The sequence below is a fragment of the Choloepus didactylus genome, chromosome 2 (assembly GCF_015220235.1).
Source record: "Choloepus didactylus isolate mChoDid1 chromosome 2, mChoDid1.pri, whole genome shotgun sequence".
NCBI classification, from domain to species: domain Eukaryota; kingdom Metazoa; phylum Chordata; class Mammalia; order Pilosa; family Megalonychidae; genus Choloepus; species Choloepus didactylus.
Window position 1 is genome coordinate 150,448,513 of NC_051308.1, and position 15,956 is coordinate 150,464,468.

At 37.1% G+C, this 15,956-nt stretch overlaps 1 protein-coding gene and 1 pseudogene across 2 annotated transcripts in view; one reads left to right on the forward strand and one right to left on the reverse strand.

Annotated features, from left to right (window-relative positions):
* BTBD8 (BTB domain containing 8) overlaps positions 1-9,873 on the reverse strand; it is a 110,701-nt gene extending 100,828 nt beyond the window's left edge. The window contains exons 1-3 of one of the 2 annotated variants that reach the window (XM_037826653.1): positions 9,542-9,873; positions 5,669-5,866; positions 1,530-1,765 (exon numbers count right to left, since the gene is read on the reverse strand). In XM_037826653.1, the coding sequence (XP_037682581.1) occupies positions 1,530-1,765; positions 5,669-5,866; positions 9,542-9,690 (583 nt within the window). In that variant the 5' untranslated portion in view covers positions 9,691-9,873. Of the gene's footprint in view, positions 1-1,529; positions 1,766-3,201; positions 3,905-5,668; positions 5,867-9,541 lie in introns of those variants that run through there. The other variant, XM_037826654.1, reaches the window with a different exon arrangement.
* Positions 9,874-14,167: 4,294 nt separating this feature from the next.
* On the forward strand, positions 14,168-15,399 carry LOC119527041 (annotated as a pseudogene).
* The last annotated feature ends 557 nt before the right edge of the window (positions 15,400-15,956 follow it).

Sequence of the window (15,956 nt, forward strand, 5' to 3'; positions counted from 1 at the left end):
TATCCCAGATCATGGCACCCTTTCTTCAGAATCCAGGTATCATCCTGTTGATGCCTTAATTTGTACATTTCCATGATCTAAGAACTGTAAATTTAAGTTAATAACTCCCCATTGTAAAAGCCAAACCATTTCTGGTACACTGCATTCCAGCAGATTTAGCAAACCGAAACAATGGCCAAGGAAAATCAGGAGAGCACACTGTCATAGAAGTCAGGAAGTTTAAAGGAGGGAAGCGTTGAAAGTATGAAACACTGCAAAGGGGTTAATAAGATGTGCAATCTCACTGCACATGCAGGGTAACATCAGGCCCTCACCACATTACCTTGTAGGAACTGGGACTAGGAAACTGGTGCTAAGATGCTCTGTGAATAGTAAATGGTCTGTTTTCTGATCCACAGACCTCATGTTTCCTGTCAGAATATCTATATTTATATCTGCCTCTTTACATATACTTAGCACTCTTTTCCTACCAATTCACAACTCACAAATGACAACTCTTCCAATATCTACTTCCACAAGCAAACTTCAGGAACTTTTCAAAGTAAAGTGCCATATTTAGTGTAGTATTAATGCATTTCTTAATCATTTGCCATGTGTAAAACCATGTTTGCTGGTCTGGAGCTGTTATTAACCCTAGAAAAGGCTATGTTCTTTTAATCCATTCTCGTGGGTGTAGACCTATTGTGGATGGGACCTTTTGGTTAGGTTGTTTCAATTAAGATGTGACCATTCCATTCAAGGTGGGTCTTAATTCTTTACTGGAGTCTTTTATGAAAGGATAAAAGGCAGAGACTTTGGGAGAGAGCTGAGAGAGAGAAATGTCCTGGATATGCTAAGAGAGAACCCACAGATGCTCAGAGAGAAAGCCACTGGAACCAGAAGCTGAAAGTAACAAAACCCAGGACTGAAGGACGAGCAGACGCCGGTCATGTGCCTTGCTATCTGACAGAAAAACCCTGGATGCCAGCAGCCTCTCTTTGGAGAAGGTATCATCTTGTTGATGCCTTAATTGGGACATTTTCTTGGCCTTAGAACTGTAAAATCGTAAGCTAATAAAGTCCCTTTGTAAAAGCTAACCCATTTCTGGTACATTGCATTTTGGCAGCTTTAGCAAACCAAAACACTATGCTACTATTTTTATTAGGTTCCAATCTTTTCTTTATATGTCACTACAAAGCTTTATAGTAACAATTTTGCATTGCACAGTATTTTTTTAGGAATGTATATATCATGTTATAAGGTCTGCTATAGCTTCTTTATTGGTGTAGATTAGAATAAAGACAACGAGATGTGGAGGCTTAAATGGTTAAAAGGAGGACTGTGAATTATTCATAATTTATTCATAAAATCCCATCTCTAGTTACTTGGAAAAACTGGGAGATGATCATACTAGAATTCTCATTTCTCCATGGTACCAAAATAATCAGTAGAACAGATTTTTGAAGTTTAGTTTTATCTAATTGGATAAGTATATAATTACTTTCATGGACATAAAATTTTATAAAAATCCACACACAAAAATACCTCACCAGGGGTAATTAAGCTATCTTCTCTATCACTGATATGCTCTGGAATTCCATGTTTCAGAAGAGAACAATCAGATGATTTTTTATCTAAGAACTCTACAGATGATCTTCCATTACTGTCAATAAGCTTTCCCAAATCGAAGTCAGGTTTCTTTTGTGGTAACACATTTTCTGGAATCTTTGTCCTAAAAATCTCCTCTTCATAGCTTTTTATGTTTCTGTTTGATGAATATACAGTCCTAAAAGACAAAATGTAAAATATCTAATTAAAATAATGTTGCTGATTCTAAAAATTTAGTTTCCCTATGTGCTACTTTCATATGTAACAATTACATAATATTGAAACCTTCTTAATCTGAACTAACTGGAGAAAGGTCAATCTAAAATTGAAGAAAGTTTGAAAAGTAGTCTATAAAAATATTTTAATTTTTTTGTGTTTTAAGTTTTTATTGTGGCAATATATATAAACATAAAATTTCCCATTTTAACCACTATCAAATATACAATTCAGTGGTGTTAATTACATTCACAAATGTTTTGTCTACCAACACCATCCATTACCAAATATAAATTTTTTAATGTTAATAAATAATACCTAATGCCAATGAATTAGATAACCTACACTACAGACAAATTTCCAGAAAGATGCAAACTACCAAAACTGACTAAAGAAGAAATAGAATATCTGTGTTGACTCACAACAAAAAAAGAGATTGAATTAAAAATCAAAATATTCCTACAAAGAAAAGCTCAGGACCAGATGCTTCACTGGTGAATTCTACCAAACATTTGAAGAAGAATTAACACCAATCCTTCATAAGCTCTTCCCAAATATAGAAGGGAAGTAAATAATTCCCAACTCATTCTATGAGGTCAGTATTATCCTAACACCAAATGCAGACAAAGACATTATAAGAAAAGAAGACTACAGACCAATATCCATTATGAATATAAATGCAAAAATCCTTAACAAAATAATAGCAAAATGAATTCAACTATATATAAAAAGGATTTTACAAAGTAACCCAAGTGAGATTTACTCCAGAAATAGAAGTTTGGCTCAACATCTGAAAAATCAGTGTTATACACCACATCAAAAGAATAGAGTAAAAACCATGTGATCATCTCAATAGACACCAAAAAAAAAGCATTTAAAAAATTCAATCTCTTTTAGGAATAGGAGGGAATGTTCTCGATCTCATAAAAGGCTTCTATAAAAACCCAGAGCTAACATTATACTTACCAGTGAAAGACAGAAAGCTTTCCTCCTAAGATTAGGAACAAGTGAAGGATGCCTGCTCAACCATTTCTATTCAACATATATATTGGAGGTTCTAGCTAGGACAATTACGCAAGAAAAGAAATAAAAGGCATCCGAATTGGAAAGGAAGAAGTAAAACTACCTCTATTTACAGATGACATAATCTTGTATATACGAAGTGCTTAGAAATCTACAAAACATAGTGATGAAAAAATTTTGGTATAGGTCACGGTGATGGTAGCACCACACTGTGATTGTAATTAATACCACTGAACTGTACACTTTTGTAAACGGTTAAAATAGGAAATGTTATGTTGTATATGTGTTATCACAATTTTAAAAAAAGGCCTAATAAAGACAAAAAATTTTCAATTTTATAATTAAAAAAAAAAAAAATCACTAACCAGTGCATACCTCACCCTTTACACGAGCCGTTGTTCATAGCAGGATTCAATAAATATCTGTTGAATAAGTGTTTATGAGGAGTGGGGAGTGGGGGGATAGAAAACCACCAAAATATCATTAGAACAAGATTACCTTCAATGTTTGGGAAAAGAAAGAAGTTATGAGAGCAAGATTTAAATTACTGAAAGGAAATACAAATAGTAATACTTCAAGATTTACAAACATAAACAACTTAGTTAATTTTTATGGTGCTTATGGTATGCCAGGCATTTCATAAAAGGAAATTCTAGGTATAGAGAGGTTAATTTTGAGGTACACAGCTACCAAGTGGCAGGGCAAGGTATCTGAATGCAGGCATTCTAGCCAGAGAATGCTGCCTCTCTAAATAGTCATTTAAATAGATTTTTTAAAGAGATATAATTTTGAGGAACTACGTTAGAATGCAGTCCTGTTTAATACATTTAGTTAAAATTAGTGTCGAATAATTACACATATGCACACATAGGAGTAAAGCATTAAAACAGATTTCTACTAAATGAGAATGAGGATTATTTTAAACGAGGTTCTCCCATTATTTCTAACAGCAGAAAATATTTTTTTTCATGTTCTTAAAATACTTTATATGGTAAAAATACAGTAAAAATAGTTTTTTGTTCAAAGAGGAAAAATATACTGCTATGGTTACGGTTCTAAGGATGATTTCAGTAGTCTCTGGCTCCTCAACTGTGCACTCTAGTGTAGGCTGACTTCAACCTTGGCTTCTCCAGCTTCAGTCATTTTCAAAGCTAAAATAATACTATAAAGACACATGAAGAAACAGAGCAAGTAAAAACCAAGTTTGATCATGGCTTCTTTCATGTATGACTTACATTGCCTTCTATTGTGTCTGTTGGATCAAATACTCCCATGTTACCACTTGGAACCATAATCAACCAATATTTATGCCAAGTGGCAACAGGCAAATTGAGAAGAAAGATAAACCAGTGCAATGAAACGAGCATTAACACAGTGACAAAGGTATGGCCAATCAACTCTGGAATTACCCACTTGTTTAATTTCAAGCAACATGATCTAGCATTAATCTAATCACATTCTAAATCAGACAATGTAATCATGAAGTGACCAATTCTCTAAATCCACCAAACATATATGAGTCCCCCAACATCATTTGATGTTCTCTTTACAAAAACTTTTATCACACACAAACCATGAGAATTAAAGTTATGATCTCATAGTTTTATAAATGTACATAATTTATTTAAAGCTTTGCATTCCAATAATACACAAACTACTATATAGCAATGATTCTCGACGGGGCAGTTTTGCTCTCCAGGGGATATCTGGTAATGTCTGGAGACATTTTTGGTTGTTACAACTGAGGGTGGGGTTGCTACTGACACCTAGTGGGTAGAGGTCACAGATGTGGCTAAACATCCTACAATGCACAGGACAGGCACCACAACAAAAAATTATCCAGCCAAAATGTCAGTAGGGACATCGAGGCAAAATCTTGGTGTATCATAAAGAATTTAACCTTTGCCAATGAAAGGTCTGGCCTTTGCTCTACACTTCTGGGAGGTGATCTCTAAGCCCTTGGATTGTTATGCTTGATAGGACTATTTTTGTTTGGGTCACCAGATAATCTAACAATATGATTTAAAGTGGGGGCGGGCCACACTGGATAGTCTTAGTGCAAGGTCTGACACACAATAAAGACCAAAATGTGATTTAGGGTGGAGGCTTTGGGTTATGCCAAGAGGGGCTGGAGACTGAGATCAGACTCATGGGCAATCAATCATGCCTACATAATAAAAATTCTGAACACCAAGGCTTGGGTAAGTTTCCCTGGCTGGTAATACATTGTGTGTATTGTCACACATTGATACCAGAAAAAGAAAGCTGTCCTGACTCCACCATAAGAAGGCAACTGAAGTTAGGCACTGGGTACTTCTCCTGGACTATGCCCCACACATTTCTTCCCTTGGCTGATTTTAATCTGTATTCTTTCCTTGTAATAAACCATAACTGTGAGTATCACAGCCTTCAGTAAGTTCTGAGGGTCCTTCTAGCAGTCTACTGAGGCTGGGGGTACTTTTGGGAATCCCCTGAAGATGCAAGTGGTGTCAGAAGTGAGGGCAGTCTATGTAGGACTGTTTCTCTCTAATTTTGCAATTGGCTAAACTCTTGTACTTTGGCATAAAGTAATCCATTCAAGTTGCTTGTGAGCACACCATTAATTCCTCCTCTCTCAGGATTAATTTCAAGTTAGTTAGTACTTGAATGCTAAGCCTCTAATACTGATACTAAGCTTCTACTAATGCTAATTACTAAAGTATTTGGAATTTAAATGAATCAATTTTTCTTAATAAGTTAAAAAATACGAAAATACATTAAAAAGCATACACACACATGTTTAAAAAATAAACAACTGCATATTTCACTTAAATATAAGAAAAAAGATAAAGAAAGCACTTACTCTAAAAATTTTCTAAATTCTGAAGTTTCAAAGTTCTCCACAGCTACAGGCTCATGAATTGTTAAATTATCTGATGTCTGTCCAATAGTATGAAAGTAGAAATCAGGAACCCTTGCTAAAAGGACTGCTCTGTGTGCTTTAAACAAAGTACAACCTATAGAGAAAGTAACATCTGTATGGATTTCTTCCTTTAGAAGCCTGTAAGGAATAAGAGGCAATCACAGTTTAATTAGTAAAGTTAAGAAATATTTATAGATTTTTTAAATGACAAATATACTAAAAAAAAACACAGAGGTAACAAAATAAAAACAAGTTACTACAAAGATGAGTTTGTTCTCAGTTCATTCCAAAGAACATTGTTTAATATTGGCTTGGAATCAAATTTTCTAAAATTTATAGTGAAAATGAAGGCATAGTTACTAAAATATTAAGACTACTTTTTCAAAAAAATCTCTTATTAAATTCTAACAAAATTTATTTTCTACTAGTTACGGTGATTTTACTTTAAAATGTACCTTCTTTCATTTTATTTTGAAAAACAGAACTCTGAGTAACATGGCGGTTGAAAACAAATGATTATTTAAGACCTTACTAAAATTGAAGCAAAAAGAATAAACAGTCGATAATACCAACAAGCTGGATATAACAATACACAGATTAGAAGCTGGTACAATTTGTTTTGATGAATATTAAATACCAAGTCTGAAACACAGGCTTGACTGTCAAGAATGTGGCATTTAAGCCCTATTCCATGTTTTCCCCCACAAATAAACTAATCATGCTCTAATGTATTATTAAAATCACGGACGAATGGGGAAAACCCATTAAAATCTCTTTACTAATTTACAGACATAGTTATGGTAAAGCCCACTGATATCATGTATATGTTAAGAGATGGAAGGACCAAAACCAGTATCATAATTGAACTTGTCATATTACAATCCTTTTTCTTTGTGCTAACCGTTTATTTTTACTCCCTAAATACTAGATAATACTTCATATCATATAACATCATCATCAGTAATGTATGTATTCTCACTGCAGGACACAACTGGCAATCACACCAGTACACTATAGAGGGTACAAGTAATGGATGAAGGTATCCATTACAGTGAAAGCCTGGAAAACTGCCATTGACAGTCACACTCCCTCAAGACAGAGTTAATGGCATCTTCCTCTGATTCATCACACTTTACACACACATCTATTATAACATTTCTGTCATTGTATTACTATTATTTTTATGTGTCTTTTTCCCTACTATACAATGAATTCCCCAAGGGCAAAACTGTGCATCTTCTGTATATAGCAGGAGTTCAATATTTGCTTGTTGAATATTTTACCATAAACAAAATAAATGTTTCAGAGCAAAAAAGCTTTCAGAACTTTGAAAATAATGAGCAAACAGATGCATCTTAGTTTGGTCAATATTTTCATCAATTGTTTATTTCCATAAGTGATTTTTAAAGTTATACAAAAATGTATTGATCTATCAAACTTCAGTAAAAGCTGAAACTGTACAAACACCAAACTGGTTCCTCCCACCTACTCACTTTTTTCCCACCCACTCTCCTCTCCAAGTGAATAAGGAAGCCTCCCAGCTGGGAGCCATACAACTATCACTAGGGAATCCACTTTGTTCATAACAGATACTAACACGTATTTGCTAAATGAAAAAAAGAAATAATGTTAAAATAAAGTGTTTTTATTTTATTAAACCACTTGTATCAGTTGAGACTCTATGTTACAAGTAACAGAAAATCTGACTCATACTGGCTTAAACATTAAGGGGAGTTATAGGCTTATCTAACAGTAAAGTTCAGCAACAGCTCAACAATATCAAGGTCCAGCTTCTTTCCATCTCACTGCTCTGCCAACCACTGTACTAACCTATCTAAAGTATTTTAGACTGTTGATAAAACTCAATTATCATGAGACATTCATTGAGCATGCACTATGTACTAAGCGATGGGGACACAAAGATGACTAAAATATAATACCTGCCCTCAAGGAATTTACACTACAGTAGGAAAGCCAGGCTTGAAAAAAGTGTGATATATTTAATAGCACAAGTAAGTTCATTTTTTTTTTTTAGGAACAGACATAAAAGAAGACCTCATAGAGAACATGAAAACCAAACGGTATTTTAAAAATCAAGTAAGAGTTGTTCAGGAAAAAGCAAAGAAAGGTAGGAGGGACTCTGTGGTTCCGTGTGCCTTATAAAGGTGTTTGTTAAGCACAAAGTGAGAAATGGCAAGTAAAGCAGCAGGAGACAAAGAGCTTGAACTCTATCCTACAGTTGAAGAGGAGTCACTGAATGGCTTAAAACATAGTTTATCTTCAATTGCTGCTAGGACAAGGATAAATGTTCACTTGCTATACTTTTAACCTCATTTTCTTCATAAAAATTAGATGTTACTCTCCTTAAATTTGTATGACACATTAAAGCTCACAAAACAATTCACATGCATTATTAAGTAGCATGGAAATGTTTGCATTTATATTTCACCTTTGAGAATCTCAAAGCATTCACAGTGCCTAATAGATCTTTAAATTAAATAACATAAGAAATTTCTGTCCTCAGACTCAAACAACACAACTTTCATTTACCTCACCAATTTCTTTACTTTCCCTGGGCAAGTTACTTCAGATTCTGGTATAGAAAAACAAAGCAGCCTTAAAAATAGCCACTGCGGGAGGGAGTATCCATCCTTCACTCAAGAAACAGGGCAACTTCAGTCTCATTTTTTCCATCTTTTACATCAATCCCCTACTGGTAGTAACAAGCAGCATGCTTGGTAGATGGGCCAAATTAAAGGGAAATTTTTGTACTTTAAAATCCAGGTTATAGCTGTTGGAGTGTCTTAAGAGTAGGCACATTTCTAACAAAGTCGTTTTTAAATGTAGAATGCTGCACAAGTGTTAGTTAATATTAGCAATTATATTTACTCTAGTTCAGTGGTTTTCAAAGTGTTGCCCGGGCCAGCAGTATCAGCATCATGTGGGATCTTGTTAGAAATGCAAAAATCTCAGGCCCATCCTAGACCTACCAAACAGAAACTCTGAGGTGGGACATAGCAAATCTGTGTTTTAACTAACCCTCCAGATCTGCCGCACACTGAAGTTCCAGAGCCATGTTCTGGTGGAATTGGAAACTAGCTAGAAAAGATTTCTAAGCTTCATTTTCTTTGCAAGCTGATATGATTTTAGCTGGAGTCATCAAAGCCAGAGGTGGTTATCCACGAAGCTCACAAAAGTTAAGCTTCAAGACCTTTCACTTGTCTGGAAGGAGCTGAGGGTTGCTGGGAGCACTAAAGTGTTGTAAGGAGAGAGAGGGACCCAGATTGCAATCAGTAAGTATTTCTATGTAAGCGTTATATGGTAAATTGTTTAAAGAGAGTTCAGAAGGAGACTTCTAAAGCTCCAGTAATTTGTTCTACTTTTCTTCTTTCTAAATATTCACTTTCATACCTAATTTTGTCCTTTTTAAAAATTTGTATAAGCTTATACAAAATTGTTAAAGTTTCAGGACTCATGAAACTTGGATTCACCCCGACCGTAGCGATGTCTTTCAAGCAACTAAGCCTGCCAGTGTTATTTTAGCATAAGCAGGTGCTGCACATAAACACGATTTCAGTTTTTTGTTTTCCTTTTGCATCCCTGGTACATCTCCAACGTGTTCGGGATTGTTTATTTAGGACAAGCAAACTCGTTTTCGGAGTAGTGAAGATGGCTAGCGATGGGCAATTGCCTGAGGAGATGAGAAGGGAGTGGGGATAAAAGGAGAGAGAGAGCAGGAGGAAGCCACACTTCGAGGACGGGAGATGGGCGGTTTTAACAACCCGAGCATCTAGAGGTCCCGCCTCCTCCTACCTGAGCAGGTCCTGGCTGAGCTGCTCCGACACCACTGCCTTCAGCCGGCGGCGCTCACAGGGCCCCTTCCCTTGCAACCCCTTACTACAAACTCCAGGGGACCCAAGAGGTACCACGGGGGCCGTGATGCCTTCCCGACAGCGGGCCATGTCCCACAGAGAAAGCGGCGCCCCGCAGGCCCAGAACTCGGCCCCAATTTCCCGGCGCAAAAGGAAGAAGGAGGCGTCTCCGATCCTACGCAAAACCGCCCACTAAGAGAAAAGGTTCATGCCTCTCGTATGTTCGCAGTCGGTCCCTTACGGCAGCCGGACCGCAGCCCAGGAGAATCTCAAAGGCCAGACTGCGCCGGCACGTGACCCGGGTAGAGCCTGCGCACGCGTACTAGCTCTGTTTACCTTTTCCTGGGGACACTTAGGCCCCGTCGCCCACTGAGCAAAGTGTCCCTTGGGACAAAGCAATGCCTCCCGCTACTTATCCTCGCCCCTCTTCTTTGCTCTCCTGTTGGTGCTAACTATTCATTTTAATAGATGTTTTTTGAGGCCCGAGTTCAAATCAATCCGTGCAGCCTTTCTACGCGGTGTGTTCCCTGGGATATCTGCGGGTTTCTTTCCCCGCCCCAGGAAAGACTGCCTGGTTCACGAGACCGTTCCAGAGGCAAGTTACACTTCCTATTTACCTGACTCTCACCTTCGTGGATAAATTGCTTCGGCAAGGAAAAATGGGGTTGGGAAAAGAACTTCGTAAAGTCTGCGAGAATCAGAACAATCCTGAGGGTCCGCTACGAAGACCCCCATCCCCTCCTCACCCAGTGAGTGCCTTATATAACTACTCTTGGACTTTAGCTTAGGATGACCAGATTATATTCAGTGCTTTGCAGATAAAGCCATAAAATTTATGACAGGAAAGGGAGAAAGAGGTAAAATGGGGAGGGGCAGATTGATTGAACAGGGAAGGGGGCAGGTTGACTAGCTATAGGATTTTGAATATTTTGGCCTGAAGAAAATAACGAGTCGATATCATTTACAAGTCTATTGGTAGTTTTCATTTGATTACTTCCTCCAAAGGAACAAAATTCTATAGTTCTTCTTCATTCTAAAGCTCTACACCAGGTAACCAAAAATAAAAATAAAAATAAAAATTTGTTTGGAAAATATCTGCATCTTGTACCATAAGATTGGCCAAGAGGTAGACATTTCCCCAAATAATATTTCTCTCAAACATTAGACACCTTAATTCTAAAATTTACAACTGGATATTTGATTCTTACTCATTCCTATAGAAAAGAGGAATGTCCAATTGTAATAATAGCTGGTATTTATCGAGTCACTATGTGATGGACACTGCTCTACCTGCTTTATATGTGTTAGATAGAAACTATTTAAGTAGATGCTGCTATGAGTCCTGGTTTATAGCTGAAGAAGCTAAGGCTTTGAGAAGATAGGTAATTTGGCCAAGCTCACAGAAGCAGTAAGTGTGGATCTGGTATTGAAGGTAGGCAACCTAGCAATGAACAGTTTTCCTTCAAGGTCCTGCCAGATTTCTGTCAGGCCTCTTATCAGCTGATGAAGTAATAATTAGGCTACTCTCTTGTTGGGAATAAAGACAGAATGGTGTCTTGTCCATGTAATTTAGTTTGAAACCATTTTACAAAGAAAGCAACTGATTACATAACTAGACTTGAAAGATAAAAATACCTTCTTCAAAAACAAAACAAACAAAAAATCATCATTGATGCTTCACATTTCACCATTAGAAATTTTTTCTTAAGGCATTATATCTGTTATAATTACTTCATCTCTGTAGCCATTTATCTCTTAGTAGGGGTTGGGTTATCACACTTTTTCCTGCAGGACTCCTGATCAGAAGGAAGAGAGAGTCCTGAGTGGTTAGCAATGGGGGCTAGATAAACACTTTTTTTTAGGGTTGGACTTAACTGTTACCTTCATGTACGAAAAAGAAATTTAGGTAAATTTGCCTTAAAAGTTAAAAACTTCTTCCAAGGACCACCATGTCATGAAAGGAAAGTGATTTTTGATGTATTATTTTTTCCTTCTTTAAAAAATGTTTTAATATGAAAAATGCCTAACATACAAAGAAGTAAACAGAGAGGTACAGTGAACCCAGAGAGTTACAATATCATTACCAAAATTCAATAATTAATCTAGATTGGGCACATATATTCTACTGAGTCTTCTTTCCTTCCTTTTTCCCTTCCTTCCTTCTAAAGTTCTTAAAAGTAAAGTCCCAGATATAATTTAATTTTACTCCTAAATACTTCAGTATGCATCTCTTTTTAAAAATGGATATTTTCTTATATAACCACAATGCCTTACAAATTGTTTTAGTTTCCTTGGCTGCTTAAGCAAATACCATGCAATGGATTGGCTTAAACAATAGGAATTTATTTGCTCACGGTTTTGAGGTTAGGAAAAAAGCCCAAGTCAATTCATCATAAAGGTAATGCCTTCCTCATGAAGACCTTGGCATTCTGGTGCTAGTCTGCTAGCAATCCTTGGTCCTTAGCTTGTCACATGACAAGGCACATAGCTGCATCTCCTAGCCTTTCTGGTCTCCACAGAGTTCCGTTGATTTCAGCTTCTGGATGCTCCCTCAATGGATATCTTTTTTTATGTCTGAATTTCATTTTGCTTATAAAGGACTCCAGTAATAGGATTAAGAACCATCTTGATTGAGGTGGGCTACACCTTAACTGAAGTATCCTCATCAAAAGGTCCTACTTATAATGGGTTCACACCCACAAGAACTGATTAAGTTTAAGAACATGTTTTTCTGGGGTACCTACAACTCCAAACTACCTCACAAATAAACAAAAATTCAATTTAATATGCAGTTCATTATAAAAATTTCCCAATTATCATGAAACTGTCATTTTATTATTGGTTGTTGGGATTGGTTTTCAAGTATCTGTGGATTATTATACTTCATTCCCATGTCTCCTGAGTTTCTTCAAGTTAGAGCAGTTCCCTCCCCCATTTTTTTCTTCATGCCGTTGACTTTGTGACAGAAGCCTGGCCAGGTGAGCTGTAAAGTATCCCACATTTTAAATTTAACTGCTTGTGTCCTCATAGCATCTTTTGACATGTACATCTGTCCACTGCATTTCCTGCAAATGGAAGTTAGGTTTAGTGGCTTGATTAGATTCAGATTAAACATTTTAGCAAAAAGATTTCGTAAGTGATGTATTAGTGTTCTAATGCTGCTATAACAAATAGCCACAAACTTAATGACTTAAAACAACACAAACTTATTACCTTACAGTTCTCTAGGTTAGAAATCCAACATGGGTCTTACGAGCTAAAAGCAAGATGTGGACAGGATAGCATTCCTTTCTGAAGGTTCTAGGAGAGAATCTGTTTCCTTTTCTTTTCCAGCCTCTGGAGGCTGCCCACATTCATTGGCTCATGGTCCCCTTCCTCCATCTTCAAAGTCAACAATGGTGGCAGACCAAGTCCTTTTCACATTGCATCACTCTGACCACCTCTTCTACCTCCCACTTCCCTGTTTTAAGGACTCTTGTGATTACATTTGGCCCAGATGGATAATCAGGATAATCTCTCTATTTTAGGGTCAGTTGGTTGCTACCTTAATTCCATCTGCAGCCTTAATTCCCCTTTTCCGTGAAACCTAACATATTAACAGGTTTTGGTATTGGGGCATGGACATCTTGGGGGAGGGGCCCTTATCCTGCCTGCCACAGGTAGTCCATTATTTATCACATCAATAGGCACACAATGTCTGGTTACCCCCCCCCCTTTTAATGATGCTAAAATGATCATTCATCTTTCATTTGACAGTTTTATTAGTTAATGATTCTTGCTTGAATCAATTAACTAGAGGTTGCAAAATGATTTATAATTCTATCCTTTCCTCATTTATTTGCTGGAATTTTTCTGTAAAGAAAAGCTTTCCCTCGTCAATTAGAAATATTTGGTTATCCAGAAATACGGTTCACACTGCAGGGGCAGGATAATTCTTAATTCTTTTACAAGTTACCATTTTTCACAGTAAAGAGTTAGTGCCCTAATTAATTCCAATGGTGTGTATTTTTTTTTAGTATATTTATGAACTCATCAGTTTTTATGTATGCAGTCTTTCAGTCAACTGCATTCATTATTCTTTTTGATGTTCAAATTGTTCTATCTGGCCAGTGAGAGCTCCTTCACATTGGCTCCTATACCATTTTGACACAGCTCTTTAATCTTTGATGGTTCCTTTGTCTTCTTGCATAACCCGATGCCCCAGACTCATTTGTACATTTCTTGCTCCAGCTATTCCTCCAAGAGCTGTAGATTTTTTAGATGTTGTATTTTAGTATGGACACTGGGTGCTAAGTGTGCTCATTGCTATTTGACTGTCATTACTTCTAAGCAACACACATTTTATAAGAAAAAAAATATTGATTTCATGCTAATATTTCCAATTATAATTTAGCATTACAAGATTTTTAGATTGTTTATTTTTAATATCCATCCTCTTTTTTTCTTGCCATGAAAAAAATCTTGATTCCTTACAACATTAACAAAATTATTTATTTGTATTGTAAGATTTATTAGAACTGAAAAGGAACAGAGTAAATTTGGTTAAACCATTCAGGAGAAGTTTAGAATGAAGTTTCTTCTGTTGATCTGATCCTGCAACTCACTGCTTCTGGATATGTTCCCCTAACCAGAGATATAAATATAGAAGAAAATGTTGTGGTATTTGCCTAAAGGTACTTGGGAAACATTTATGACTTCCAGATGGGAAGAATTCCAATGACAAAATGAAAGTCAGCGGAAACATCATGGAGAATAAAATCCAGGAAATGCAGCAGTTCTTGGGGTTAGAAGTGACTAGGAAACTGAACATATCTCCTCTGGCAATGATGCATGCACCCTGATGTGGAGTGCCCAATGTTCATCATTTCAAGACAATGCTGGGGAGGCCAGTATGGCAGAAATGTTAAATAACCTGCAGAACCAACAATTGCACTCCTGACCTGGTGCATGCAGATGTTGACTATGCCATCCAGAAGAATTTTCAGGTATGGAGTGATGTGATTCCCCCTAAAATTCAGAAAGAATGTGAGATTGACATTATGATGTCTTTTTCACATGAAGCTCATGGGGACATCTGTCCTTTTGATGGAAGAAGTGGATTTTAGCCCATGCCTTTGCACCTGGAGCTGGTGTTGAAGGAGATGCACATTTTGATAAGGATGAAATCTGGACAAAACTCCACAGGCATGAACTTGTTTCTTCTTGCTGTTCACGAGCTTGGCCATTCCTTGTGTCTTGCCCATCCCAATGATCCAAGGGCCATAATGTTTCCCACCTACAGTTATGTTGACCCCAACACATTTTGCCTCTCTACTGATGACATTTGTGGCATTCAGTGCCTCTATGGAGGCCCAGAACAGCAACAACTCATGCCAGATCAGTACAGAATTGTCTATCTGTGAATCCAATTTGAGGTTACTACAATCAGAAATAAATTGGAAATAAGATCTTTAACTTTAAAGACAGGTTTTTCTGGTACAAGTGTCCTGAGATACTTATTGTTGGTGTTAGCTTAATTTCTAACTTTCAGCAAACTTTGCCCTTTTGTGTTCAAGCTGCTTATAAAATTGGAGCCAAAATGACATTTCTCCTTTTAAAGATAACACGTACTGGTTAATCAGCAATTTAAGACCACAGCCAAACTATCCTAAGAGCATGCATTCTTTGCATTTCCCTGACTCTGTGAAAAAAATTGGTGTAGCCGTTTTTAACCCACTTCTCTATGAAGTGGGGTCCCTTTCCCTTAATCCCAAAACATCAGCAAAGCAACAGTGTTGTGTAAACAGCATTAGGCCATGGGGGGAGGGAGTGAGACTGGGCCTGTACCAGTTAAAGAAGTCAAAACTTAACCGTTTAGGGGAGGCAAAGCTGTGGTTGCACGCATCAGCCAAGCGTAACCCTTTTAACAACAACTGCTCCAGGTCCAAGTGAAACTTTTTGTAACCCTTTAATAATCAATAGCTGCTCCTGTCCCAAGTGAAACTCTTTGTGAAATTGTTTTTGTGATCAAGAGCTAAACTGCCAACTCTGCTTCTGTTAGAATAGCTTGCTTGCTTGCATTTCTAGGATATGGTTTCTGTCTATATAAGGCACCAGCGCACACAGGTGGGGGCTGCCTGCTGAACTCCCTGCGCGGAGTGAGAGACAGCAGCCGCCTGCTAGCTGGCTAATAAAAGGCTCTTTAAATTCTGTTTGGCTGTCTCGTATTTTAACTCGCGGGCACCGTAACACTCTACAAGACCTATTTCTTTGTAGATAACTGATGTTGGAGGTATGATGAGAGGGGACAATTCATGGACTCTGATTATCCAAATAGATTACCTAGAACTTTCCAGGAATTGGACCTAAAGTTGTTA